This window comes from Harpia harpyja, chromosome 4 (assembly GCF_026419915.1).
Source record: "Harpia harpyja isolate bHarHar1 chromosome 4, bHarHar1 primary haplotype, whole genome shotgun sequence".
Taxonomy (NCBI): Eukaryota; Metazoa; Chordata; class Aves; order Accipitriformes; family Accipitridae; genus Harpia; species Harpia harpyja.
The window spans coordinates 54,060,908-54,074,194 of NC_068943.1; the positions used below are offsets into that span (position 1 = coordinate 54,060,908).

The window sequence follows — 13,287 nt, forward strand, 5'->3', positions numbered from 1 at the left end:
TCACGTTACCTTGGGGATGCCTGCTGCAGTTTCGGACAAGCGGGGGTAGGTGTAGGAGCTGTAGGAATGTCCTTGCTGGTGTGCTTTAAAAGCACTTGCTCCGTAGGGCATGGCCGGCTCCTGCAGACCGGAGCCCGACCTGGACCTCTGCCTCATTGCTGGCTGAGGGCTTGCTGGGTCCATGTAGGATGACTTCGGCCTCTTGTCATAGTTGTCCTTGCCCAGGCCATGTCCCCAGTCGCCGTCGCTGTACTCCAGTCTCTCCTTGGGGCACTCGCTCTGCACTGACGCTCGGGACGGGGCGTAAGGAAAGGGATCTCTATAGTCCAGGGAGGATCCACTGGGGATCCGCTGATACTCCAGCTTTAGGCCACCGTATTCCAGCGATTTGGGCTTTGTCTCCAGGTGTGCATGGTAATCTGGGAGGAACCTGGAGAGGTCTGACTGCAGAGGCGTCACTTCTGAATAATAGATGTCCCGGGAAGTTACCTTCATCATGTGCCCGTTCTGCTTGGCAGCATAGCTCCCTTTGTAGTACCTGTCTAACTCTTCCCCGTAAAGAGTCTTGTCTCGATATTTTTCCACGACATAGTCTGTTGTAGTGTCTGACTCACTGGAGTACTGGGAATACGTGATATAACCATTTTCCTCCTGGTGCCTTGGCACATGGTTTGCGTTTCCTTGGTGGTGGGTGGGAGGACTTTCCTTCCGCAGGGAATTGGATCGTGTCACTGAAATATTGTCAAACTCTTCCAGCAGGCCATTGATTGAAGTATCCTTTCGAGGCTTATTTCCTCTAACAATAGTCTGGGAATAAAAAATTGCTTTGATTAAATACTGATTTTTGTTTAATAGCTGACCAAGAAAACCACCGAAAGGAAAAAAGTCTATGATTCACCCAGAAATACCCGTAGCAATGTGTTATGTTCTTCAGTCACATACCTCAGAATAATCCATTGCTAGAAAAAAATACCTCAATAAATACTTACAATAGGACATGCAGAAATGAATAAACAAAGACGGGTTCAATTCGGTGTACATCATAAGCTGAGATTTGGCATGTAACCCCAAGATACTCTTAAAAAGCGCAGTTTGAGGTAGGTGTTCAGCAGCCAACAGCAGACATTTAAAACCACTACTTATTTTGTATTTGCTGTTATTCAGTTGTCTACATCAAGCCAAACCGGTGGGCTGAATCTGATTTACAGGGTATGGATAAGCTAAATGAAAATCATTCAGAGGTCACTTCTACATGTTATTTTAACATACTGTTGGAATGGAAAGCAGCATATAGTTTAGTAGGCACTGGGTTTGGTTTGTTGTTTTTTTTTTTCCAAAATGGTATGTTCCTGGGTAGCAGAATTACCACTGGGGATTGCCTCTTAGCTAACTCAGCATAAGAGACACTTGGGGAAGAGGGAAAAATACCTATCTACATCTCCTTCTTACAATACACAGCATCCAGAAAACCACTGTGCACAACCATGGCTCTGGGACATCCATGTCATGGATGCCATGTGGTGGCAGCAGTGGTGGCCCTAATATTGCAAAGTCCTCTATAGATCCCCCAGCCATGGATGATGAGTGTGTAGGAGCACTGCAGACATGGACTTGCTCCCATTGACTGCCCACAACCCCCGCCCATCCCTACTCCCTTCTGTCCAAAATATTGGTGCTCCTGGTAGGATGGGAGGCAAGCAGTGCTTGGTTACAGCTCTCCTTCAAGAAAGATTGACTATTTTTAGCTAGTACCGTCTGAAGACTATAACACGTGGTTGTATCCATTTTTCAGCAGTTGACTCCCATTGAATGCCGCTTCATGCTTATAAACACCCCACAAGAATAAGATGTACAGAATAAGGGCCAGGGCCATAAATCAGCGCAGCCCTACTGAAAACACATTTGCTTTGCTGATTTGCTTCGGCTAAGTATCTATGGCTTTATCTTATTTAACTTGCCAAGTTCTTCGACAGAGTCACTGTGGTCACCCTAAGGAGATGTCCCTCTGCGAGCTGCAGCCTGCCTATGTTGCACACCGACTGTGGCGTATCAGATGCCAACCGTGGTGTATTGGACACCAACCATGGCATATCAGATGCTGACTGTGGTGTCCAGCCTGGCCACTGGCCCTTCATTCATTGCAACACTGACAGAGGAGGCTCCACTCCAGAGATGGTGAGGCTGCTCAACGCCTGCTTGAAAGCACACAGAGGCTCAAACTTTGTCAAAATTCGCATTTAATCACTAATAAAATAACTTTTTCACAAAATTAACAACAATGTACTTCTCTGTTATTCAGCAAAAGGCAGCTGAGCAAAGCCAGGCTACAAGCAAAGCAGTCTTGACCTCACACTGATCCCTGCTCTGATTTATGTCCGTAATTACTTGCCTAGTTTGCTATTTTGAAGCTAGTGATACTGAAACAATAGGACAGCAAATAGATCACTCCTTTCGCCTCTGAAGCCATTCAGCAAGATGAGAGGAATTGGTTTCATTCGGCTACAGCCCCTTTGGCAGGATGACTGTGCAATCATTCATATTTAATTACCACATAATAAACCAGCAACATTCAACAATGAAATGCTTATAATTGAAAACAAGATTGAAATACCCAACTGCCACCCCACTTCCCCTGTGCAAACGCATGCTGAGGAGTAAAATGCCAATTTAATACTCTCTGTGGGACCGGCCTTCACAAAGGAGAGGTTTCCTGGAGCAACCTGCGTTGTGCCTGCACAAAAGGACCTTGGAGCTGGAGGGAGCCCCTGGGAGCAGCGCAGCCTCTTTGGTTATAGGAAAGAGGAGTTTTCCCTCTGCCTCTCCAAGCAGATGCTCTCTGGAAGCAGGATTTTTAGATACCTTCAGCAGGAAGATTTAGAAGAATGCAGTTTTGCTACCTGAATAGAACTTAAGAAGTTTATACACAAATCTGAAATACAGCAGGTGCCTCCCCGGTGGGCAGAACAATCTACTAGGCTTAAAAAACAAATTAAAATCCCAAAGCAGGTATCATTCTGTAAGAGTAATTGCTCTGTAAGGATGCCCACAGAGCATCAAAAATTGAAAAATAAAATCAAAGAAGATGTTATAAAGAATGAAACATATGTTGTGCCATGTTAACCTGTCCTGAAGTCATTTACTACAGAGAAAGTGTGTGCCGGGGGCTCACCAGCACCCGCAGCTTTCCTGGGAAGCACAGTATTTGCAGAAAGAAGCCAGAGATTGAGAACTGCCATAACCATGGCCCAAATTCCCAAACCTGAAAGCCTAATGTTAGCACCAGGGCCAGAAGTACCCACGTTCAAAGGTATGACTTCAGTGGAAAGACTGAATTGCTGATGTGGGGGTCTTGGTTTGGGAATGTAGAACACCAGTTACTGCATCACCAGGCTGTGCGCTGCATTGGCGAGCAGAGGGAAAACCTCTTGGGACTGAAATACAACAGCAGGAACCACAAAAGATGGGAAATTCTAGCTCTAACTTAAAAGCAAAACAAAAACCTTGAAAGAAAATGTAACAGAAAAAGGCTACATCGAAAGTGATATAAACACAGTTACCCTGGTAATTAGTTTCACAGGAACTAGACTAGTTTTTACAATTTTAAAAGCTTCATAAACTGAAAAAAAAATTTGTATTTCCATATAAGGAGAGAATTCTATTTTTGTATATATTCTATATCTATTCATATAGGGTTCTTTCTAATTTTTTTAACCACTTACTGGTCTCTGAATTTTTAAACTTAAGGAATTTTCGAAGTTGCTGCAGGTAGAGTAGATAGTTAAAAGCAAAGCATTATTCACGAAGGTTGACAGGCTCAGATTTATGAGGCCTTTGTTTCTGTCTATTGAGATCAAGTAATGGAAACCTGTACAACACCCCGGCATGCATAAAAAACAGAGATTGAGCCCTACTGCAGGTGCAGCTTTCACTGGGTTCACCACGGATTTGCTATAGTCGACACCCCATGTTTATTAAAGGACATTTTTCAGTGCATTCTGCAATTTAGGAGGGATCAATGTTACAACAGATGAAGGACTGACAGTAAATTTTATGCTACCGTTACCGTCATACATTAAAATCAATGGGGCGCAATCTCTGTGAATTAAAGCGCAGTACTCTGAAGCTGTAGCTCTCATTTCATTTCCATTGCTCTCTGGACAGGTTTGGCATTTGCTCTGGAGCCTGGTGACAGTAGACATCCTTCATGGTGTTTCTGTAGCAGTCTGTCCTCCGGTGATAAGCTATAATGGATCTGTCTGTAAGAAATGCTGTCTTGCCTTGTTTCCAAAAGGAGGTGAAAAACAGCTTCTGTGCTCAAATACTGTATTAACCTTGACAATAATGAAGTGGTTAATTAACTGTTTTGCCCTAATATGACCTTGCATTTATTGTCTTTAAAACTACTATACTTTACACACTCGTTAAGAATATATCATCCTTTGTCCTCCCAGAGCCGTGTTTTCAGAAGTTGATGTGGACTTAAAATCTCTGTGATGTGCAGGGTAAAAAAAAAGGTCTTTTAAGGAAATGTCGCCCTTATAAACAGCCAATCTAAACTCTGATTTCGCTTCTAGCTAGCTTCTCCCCTCATTTGCATGATACATAAACTAAAAGCATAGCCTATGCACATCTGAAAACCAATTTTTTCTTAAGAAAAGGTGCATAAAGCACAGCTGGTCAAAATAATCTAAGTGTAAGCGGTGGATGTGTCGGTAATTTATCTTCCTGTGTTGCAAGACATTCAAAGTATTTGAAGCTGTGTTCATGACACCACATCTGACTCCTTGGCATAAGAAAATGTGAACAGCACTACACTGGGGAGAAAAACTGATCCTTGCCATCATGTCAGAAGGAAAACTCCAGCTTTCCCCAGAAGTAACAGAGTTTTATAGCTGCAGCCAAGGGTGTAAGAGGTGTCAGGGGTCTGCAGTTGATCTGTTCTCAACAGGAGAAGAGGCTGTGAGATTTCAGACCAAGCCAAGTTCTTACAGAAGCTCAAAATAGCCAGAGAGCCTCAAACTCCTGGAGACGGCCGCAAGTGTGCAGCAAAAACCTGCTCTTTCTAGCAGCCTGGGGCCAATATGAGGTGGCCTCCTTTCCCTTGTTTGTGAGGCTAAATTTTAAGTCTGAGCTGCCATCTTGAGGGCTGACACAAGGACCAGGCTCAAAGGGGAAGATGGGAGATAGATGAGAGATAAAGACCTGCCCACAGACTCCAATGGCTGACTTTACGCGGCTGAGTAAATATGCTGCCAGGGAGAAAAAGTGATGGCAGCTGGAAGCCCAGCGACTGGGGAGCTCAGCTGGGGTCCAGGACAGCTGTTTTCAAGAAGGCTGGCCCACTGTTTCACTCAGGGTTTTTCTCCATCGAATATTCACTGGAGGACAAGTTCTAACCTCTGAGTCACCGTTCCAAATGATGGTGTCGGAGCCATCCTCATGATCCTACTGCGCTCCAGCGAATGCTTAATTACACCCGAATGGGGAAGCTTCATGAGAAAGGACTGAAAAACATTTCTGTACCTCCATCCCCTCTTTCCCCCACCTGATGATGCCATCATGGCAGGTTGTGCTTCCCATGCTCATGGCAGAAGTGCCCAACCAATGCTGCATTGCCATCTGTAGGAGACGAGCTTGTGCGTCAGCCTTGCACATTAGATAGAAGACTGTGTTTAAAAGAAAGCGCATGACTCCTGTCTATTTTTTGGACAAAAGGGCTTTGGAGACAGAATTAAGGATTAGGTCTGTGCTGAAGTCACATCCCTCTCCTCTGCCTTTTCTCCCACCTAAAGCAGGTGCAAGTGTCTTGGGGAACTCAATCATACATTGCGCTTCCCAAAAGTCCCAGGGTTAGGAAGTTGTCGACTTGCTCCCTTGGTCTCCGCACAATGGCCTTAGCGTTGGGTGAGCTCTCCGTGCAGCCAGCAGACCTGCTCCTCACCAGAGGCCACCCCAGGGCTCTGTCCCTTTGGGTGCCATCTGCTCCCACCACCAATGCAGGGTCCTCTTTGTAATCACATCTATGCTACGTTTGTATGGTTGTACCACAAGGGAGGTAATTGGATGTATTTGCTGCTTTGAACTCTGAGACCTGGATCGTGCCAAAACCCAGCTTCTGGCTGTAGGACCACCAAACTTCATCCTGAGACCGAATTGGAGATGATACAAATTGTACAAGTTAGAAATAAGTGCTGCATCTGGGCAGCTGTCTCCTGACCTCGGCAGGCAATGAGCAGATACAGCCAGAGGGGCCAGCACCAGTGACCCGTGCCAACCAAACAACTCATTTCTCCATAGTAATGCAAAACATTAACCTAAGTGGGAAGTGTAGCATGCTTGTGCCATACAGCATTATCCTGGAAACACGCCTTTTGCAACAGAAGCTCATCAGATACGTGGCGAGAAACGGTGCTGGATGGGAAGAGATGTCATTTATCACTCTGCACCCTGCAGTACTGTTCTATGAGATCTGTTCCAGTTTTGATCTACAGCCTGTAGATCAAACAAAACAGCTATTACTTAAGAGTTAGTCACAAGGAATATACAACAGGCAGGAAAGCATGTCAGAACATTTCTTCCTGAAGCCTGTAATTTAGAGCTTGGTTTACACCTGGAAGCCTCAGAGTTTATATCATTTCTGTTATGAATTCCTTCCCAATGCTATATATTCTCATTCTCCCCATAAAAATAATAATAAAAAAAATTAATCGTTTCTGGCATCCCACAGTTCCCTCCTAGGGGAAGGAGTTCTGCAAATTTCACCGGTGTTGGATGCCTCAGCTGGGCGAGGAGGTATGGGTCTCTGCTCTCTGGACCAAACGTGCACTTTACACCGTAGAGTCATCCGAGAAAACTAGGAGCATGAGGCCATCACCTGCCCCTTGCCGTGAAGTGTCTAAGTGTGTGAGCCATGATCCTGTCGCGTGAATTTCTCTAATCCCTTTCTAGAAGATCCAGCAATTCCTGTTTGGGACAGCTATTGTCCTTTCCCATGCACAGGAGAAATTAAATATAAACGAAAAGCCCCAAAGTAAAACTCAGCCAAGTCCACCTCCATGGTTTTGCTAGCTGGGAGGGCAGAAGCCCCCAGACATGAGCCCCGGGGTGCTGCATCATGTGCCACATCTGGGATGTGCTCATCACCACAGCTGACTCAACATCACTGGATACAAAGAAGCAGCTTTTACTCTGTCCACCCACTATCATCTGACAAGTTTTTCACCTCCTGACAGATGCTAATAGCAGCAGAGCGTACAGTTTCTTTTCTGTGTTATGGCAGAAGAGGCAACTGATACCCGTACCAACACCTTGCCACAGGTAACACTGCGCTTTCCAAGGGGAGAAGGTCACTGTGGGTAACATCAGTTCAGAACCACCTCCCTCAGAGAGGCTGATTTACCTCTTCCGTATGAAGTCCCCCCCCACCGTTCTGGTTTCCTTAATATTGGAGTAGACATGCTGAGCTTGGAGGAGCATAATGCTGGGCTATCCAACAGCTGTGTTACTCCAGGACTGTGCCCTTGCCTCTCTACTAAATTCAACAGAGTAAAAAACTAAATCATTCTCACAATTTCTCCTTTGGAGGAGGGATGGGTCCCAGAGACTCCTTCCCCTGCATCCACCTGTACAAAAATATCTCCCACTTGCTTCTGCAAGTCCTACCTGACAAAATGCCCTGGCTGCCCTGGGCTGAGATCTGCAGTGCATTTTGGTGAGGCTTGTCCATAGGGGCTGGACTGAACAGGTCAGATGAGCAGTCGTCATCAGATTCCTGCAGCTGCAAACCAGCTACACGGAGACCCACGAAATATGCCCGTCTACACTGCAGTCACGTTTCTGAGCGCACATCGGCATCACCGAATTTTTTTGCTGCCGCACAGCAAAGTCACTGCAGAGCAGAGAGCTGAGCTTGGTAATATGCGGCCTTCAGGAGCGTACATCCAATACTATCACATTAATTAACCTGATACTGGCAACAGCACAGGTGAGGAGAGAAGCTGGGAAAACATGGGCATGGCCACATGTTAATTATTGGAAGATGTAGATGACGATGATGATCTACATTGATGATGTAGAAATGAAGTTTACTCAGCTAGAAAAATATATATTACTCCATGGATCAAAATAAAGGTACAGCTAAAGTTTTGAGAGAAGTGTAATGTGCTTAACACCACCACTAGTGCCAGCTGTTTAAAATTCTTCAAAAGTAAAATGATGGAAAACTATAAAAAAAGGCTAACCGAAACGGCACTGTGTAATTTGTCACCCTTCACAGCAGTTTTAAAAGTTAGTTGCCATAACAACAAGAGCAACATTTCATTATAATCACATTCACTTAGTTTTAAAATTCCACCGAAACATCTACATTCTAGTAACTTTACCTTCTTTTTTTTTTTTTTAAATACACAAACATGATTGTTTTATGTCATTTTAAATGCTATTAGAGAATATTAAATGTCAAAAATAATTATTCTGGGTCTACTTAAAACACATCAGGTACGTGCAATTTTATATGTAATGTGTATCCACAGATCCCTCAGACACACAACAAATGAGAGTGAAATGTGACTTAGAAGTTTTAGTTTGAGGGAGAAAGTTAGTGTACTTATTACTGATGAGTTATACAAGCACTTCACAAGGAGAGAAATGGAGAAATCTCAAAACCACAGAATTTCTATTTCATAGGACTTGGGACACTTCAAAATTTTCTTTTATCCCAAGACAGAATGAAAAAGCAAAATGTCCCACAAGATGAAATTCCTCAAAAACGTTAACTGCAGGAATTTTAACTGCCCTTTTAATAGCACTGCATTTTCCTAAGGTTGATGGCAATCATTTCAGCACAACAGCGCACAGAGTAGACCTGCTAAGCCAAAAAGCTGTATCAAACCACACCAAAGACTAGTTGTTTGGCCACATTCTGGATAAAATCCATCCATCTATGTCAAACTTTCCTATTTTGTCAAATTAACATTTTCTAGCAGGAAAAGAAAAAGATTGCTGACTTGGAACGCCTGTGGCCAGCCCTGTTGTTGAACACCAGCAGGACCAGGTATCTTATTCTCCCTTTTTCAAAGCCACGTCATCTGCCAGTGCCTCTGTGCTAATGGAATTTTCTTTCTCCCCCCCCCAGGGAAGTTGTAAAGCAAATTCAGTAAGATTTACTGAGGTATGGCTGTGGTCCAGTGACTGCTGGTATGGTTTCTGCACCACACAGCACCCTACGGTTATGGGGGAACCCCGCAGCGGCAGCACCCCAGAGCTTTCCAGCTGGGCTGACTTCAGAGGCAGCTAAAAACCACAAAGGAAAGTTGGGGATGTCTGGGCCAGATGACAGAAATCCTGCCCTCCAAGAAACACAACTCTGTTTTTTAGTCTTGTAATACCAAGACAACAGCGGACTGGAAATTCATGACATGTCACAGCTCCGGGATCAAAGTTTGCCGCAGGCAGGGCTGTGTGTGACTTGAGCAGGTTTATGTCCAAATAAAAATGACAGAATTAAAGGCAGTTAATATAAAGCAATGAAGCTCCAGTGTCTCTAACTGCTGCCTCCAAAATCTGGGCTTGGGAACTGGCTTGTGCCTGGATTACTGATGTGCTACGGGAGAGACGTGGGAATGACCCTTTCTGCACTACAGCTCCTCATCCTCAGCCACACTGCAGGTGCAGGGAACAGGAGATGAAGAGAGGGGTGGTGGCAATCCTGATGTCTCCTTCAGTTCTGGCATCTCCACTTTCTAAGCAAAATGCATTGCAAAAAATGCATCTTAAACCAGGTGTGAACTGACTCTGCTGCCCATCACTTTGAACTGGGTGCAAGCACTCACATTGGCAGAGGAACTGCAGGGAGGTGAGATAACAAGAGGACCCCACAGGGGCTTGGGGCTAACCCAAATGGCTATAGAGTTTTCTGAAGCCCTCTCTGCAGCCACAAGACAATCGTCATCAACCTTAATATTGTATCAGCCAGTTGTCCTTATCTAATATTTGCAGGCTAGACTGTTATTTTTCTGGGGGAGTTGTGGGAGAGTTGTGAGGAAAATAAAAATCCATTTTTCTCAACAAAGGCATGAGAAATCACAAGAATTAAACACCTCCTCAAATACTTCAGCTTTGATAACCTACCACTACGCTTCACAGGAGCCATGGGTCTCCCATGCGGTGCCGATGCCGAGGCGCCCACTGACACTGCTTCTATGGCACAGAGTCAGTATTTTACATCTACCCATGATTAGTGCTAGGAACTGGTGGGGCACAACATTGTGTGAGTCTTCCCAGGGCTGATATGCATTTAAAAAAATAGTCTTTCTACAACCAAGGCGCATGACACCATTGCAGATTTTATTCTAGAGGCCAGAAAGGCGTCGGTGTGGGCTATTCACGGGGAGACGAGCCCCACAGTAGGGTGGGCAGTGTAAAACACAGTGCCCCATCATTTCAGTCTCGCTCACCACTACGTATGTTTATTGTAATGGCCACCGTGGTACAGGGGTACTGACTGCCACCATGGAGACTAGTTTGCTCTCGACCAACACCACCAATTAAAAAAGCCTGAAGAGAGGGACAGTCTGTAATTCATAAAGTCGCACCACAGCATAAACTGTCTTTGTAGCTCAGATGACATTTCCCTGGCGGAGGTTTCCCTCGTGCCCTAAACATGCCCATTAACAAATGCAAGGTTGATGGAGCATTAACCCAATTAATGATCCTGGCGCTTTTTTCTCAGTGAAAGAGTTCTGGCTGCAGTTTGAGCTTTCTGAAATACTTAAGTAAATTCCAGTGTGATAAAATTTTACGCTAGGGAAGTACTTGCCTTCATCTGACAGCTCTGGCAGTGGGGCACTTGCTTAGGAGGGCAGAGGCTCTTGGGTCACTCTGCTGCGGTCGCAGTCATCTCCCCGCTTTTAATTAAAATGAGGATTTTGACAGTCTGATAATTTAGAAGAAACGATTTAAACTGTATTACTTTTTGCTGTGATTTACCACAGCAAAGGAGGCTTTCTATAGGCAGATGTTTGAAGACAAAGTCAACATTTCTGTTTCAGAGCATATAGAGGCCAGCTCGAGAAGCTCCTTGTGCTCTGCAAGCCGCAGTGCGGGGGTTGTGAATTACCTTCCCACGTCATAAATCATCAGGCGAAGGCAGCGAGCAGAAGAAGATGCTGATGAGTGCCTCAGTTCCAAGCGCCATGCAACCAGCTTTTCACAGATCGATGGGGCTCATCTCCCATGAGCCCAGCAAAGTACCGCTCAGGGTCGAGACAGTCACTGCAATCACAGCCCTGCGTATTTGGGATTAACACACCAACGAAGGGTGGGATGATGTGTGCGGCATGCTGGCCATACCGGCAGGGAAGGAAACCGTCAAGGTATAGCAGGAGAAATCACCCTGCAGCCAGTGTTGTGCCAAAAAATGCCTCAGTCCCATGGCCTTAAAAATAGTGAGAAAGTTTCAAGGTACTTCACTAAAATTGTGCGTTCCTGGCCACAAACACATAAGGTGTGCTTTTTAATCTGATTGATGTCTCTGAGTATTATGGGCTCCTTCATCTTCTGAAACCTCACTCTCTGATTTCAGAGAATTTAGGAATTTGTATTAGCAAAATCACAACACAAAATAATTTCATATGCATTGTAAATTGCAGCATTCTTTCTTCCAAGGAAGAATATTAGTCTTCCTTTTCAAGGACAGCTATTAAATGGGAAATGCAGCAATAGGAATGCCCTAAGTGGTACTAACTCCCACGGAGCGATTTTCACCTGCAAATGTGGACTTAGAGCAAAGAGCGCCGCTGTGCAGAAATCTGACAGTTAGGCAGGTGAGAGGAAAGACATGAGGAGCTTCCTGATCTGATGCTTTAATTATTCACTCTTGTAAACAACAAGTGCAAATCAAACGCCTTCTTGATGGGAACAAACCAAGGCAGAAGATTTCAGAGGATGCTCTGCAGCAGAGTGCCTGGCACTGCACCACAATATCTCATTTACAAGAAAGTGCTGAAACATTTCTAGGGTAATCTCAATTTGATTCGATTTGCTGGGCTGTGCCACCACCAAGTGCACTCTGTCCCCAGTGGCAGATTGGTCCTGACACGCTTGATAAATTAATCTGCCTGACAAAGTGCTGCTCCCCCCCCTTCCTCCAACCCTCGCCGGACAACACGGAAAGTCGGGAAGAAGGAGAAGGGCCGTGCAGGCACTGCTGATAAGAGAGAAATGGGGCTGCTCCCCCCGGCCCAGGGTGTGGGGTGGGAGTCAGACCCGATCTCCTGCCCCAGAGCATTTTCCCAGGGTGGTTCATAAAAGCTGGTGTGTTTAAACCAGTTTTCTATGCCTATACATCCCAACGCTTCTGGAAAGTGCTACTTCACATCGAAGCGTAAGTTGTAGCAGTAAGCATCTTCATTTGTGCTGTGCTCTGTGGGAATTATTAAATGCAAACTAGGACACAGATAGCAATTACTGTTTTGTTCAGACTACAAAACTGTAAAATTCAGTAACACTCGGTCTCTTGCTCTTCTTTTAACTCTGTGATCTTGATAGCTAACTAAAGCCTGTTGGATCTGATCTTGGCTATTAAAAAGCAGACATGGTCATCCTAAATATTTCTCTTCTGTTCACTTTTCTCTCTCCAAAGACCTGTATCTGAAATGCCATTTTTTTTTCTGGCCCGCACGGTTCATCCCACAGACAACAGAAAAGGCATTTAAAAGTCTCTGCAGGCAAGTCAGCGCTGTTCCCCCATAATACACAGCACTTGTCTAGTGTAATTGGATCCTGCATGAAGGGGAAGACAAGGAAGAGTGAGCAGCAAAGCACTTTCAAATTCCTAGAGAGCCACCAAAGCCCAGATCTAATCATGTCAGAGCAGGAGATAGAAAAAAACACATTTACACCTGGAGCTTTGGCTCCATAGGTAAGGGAGCTGCTTGGCAACATTATTTTCCCCCTGATCTTACTACTCTTCTTGAGCTAAACTCTGCTGGGATCGAATAAACTTGGCTGTTTGGTTATAATATAGAGTATAATTTAGCAGGACTATAACCAGAATGGTTTCTGTTCTGGTGTATAATGGACCCAAACAAGTTCATTAGTAGACTTAGGAACAAATATTTCATGAAGATGTGCAGAATATGTAGTTACTGAATGATTATTGTCATTGCATGGTTAAATGGAAATGGAAGTAGCAAACACTGCCCTAGTGCCGATGCGGAGTGCAAATGCTGCGTGACCAATTTTATATGGAAATCCCCTCCACGGACCTGTTAGGAAGTGGGCTAAAAC

The 13,287-nt window shown here is 44.8% G+C and overlaps 1 protein-coding gene across 2 annotated transcripts in view; it reads right to left on the reverse strand.

Annotated features, from left to right (window-relative positions):
• The window catches only part of PAK5 (p21 (RAC1) activated kinase 5), a 91,914-nt gene that overhangs the window by 18,094 nt on the left and 60,533 nt on the right, over window positions 1–13,287 (reverse strand). For both annotated transcript variants that reach the window (XM_052784078.1, XM_052784077.1), the window contains one exon: window positions 10–807. In XM_052784078.1, the coding sequence (XP_052640038.1) occupies window positions 10–807 (798 nt within the window). The remainder of the gene's footprint in view (window positions 1–9; window positions 808–13,287) is intronic.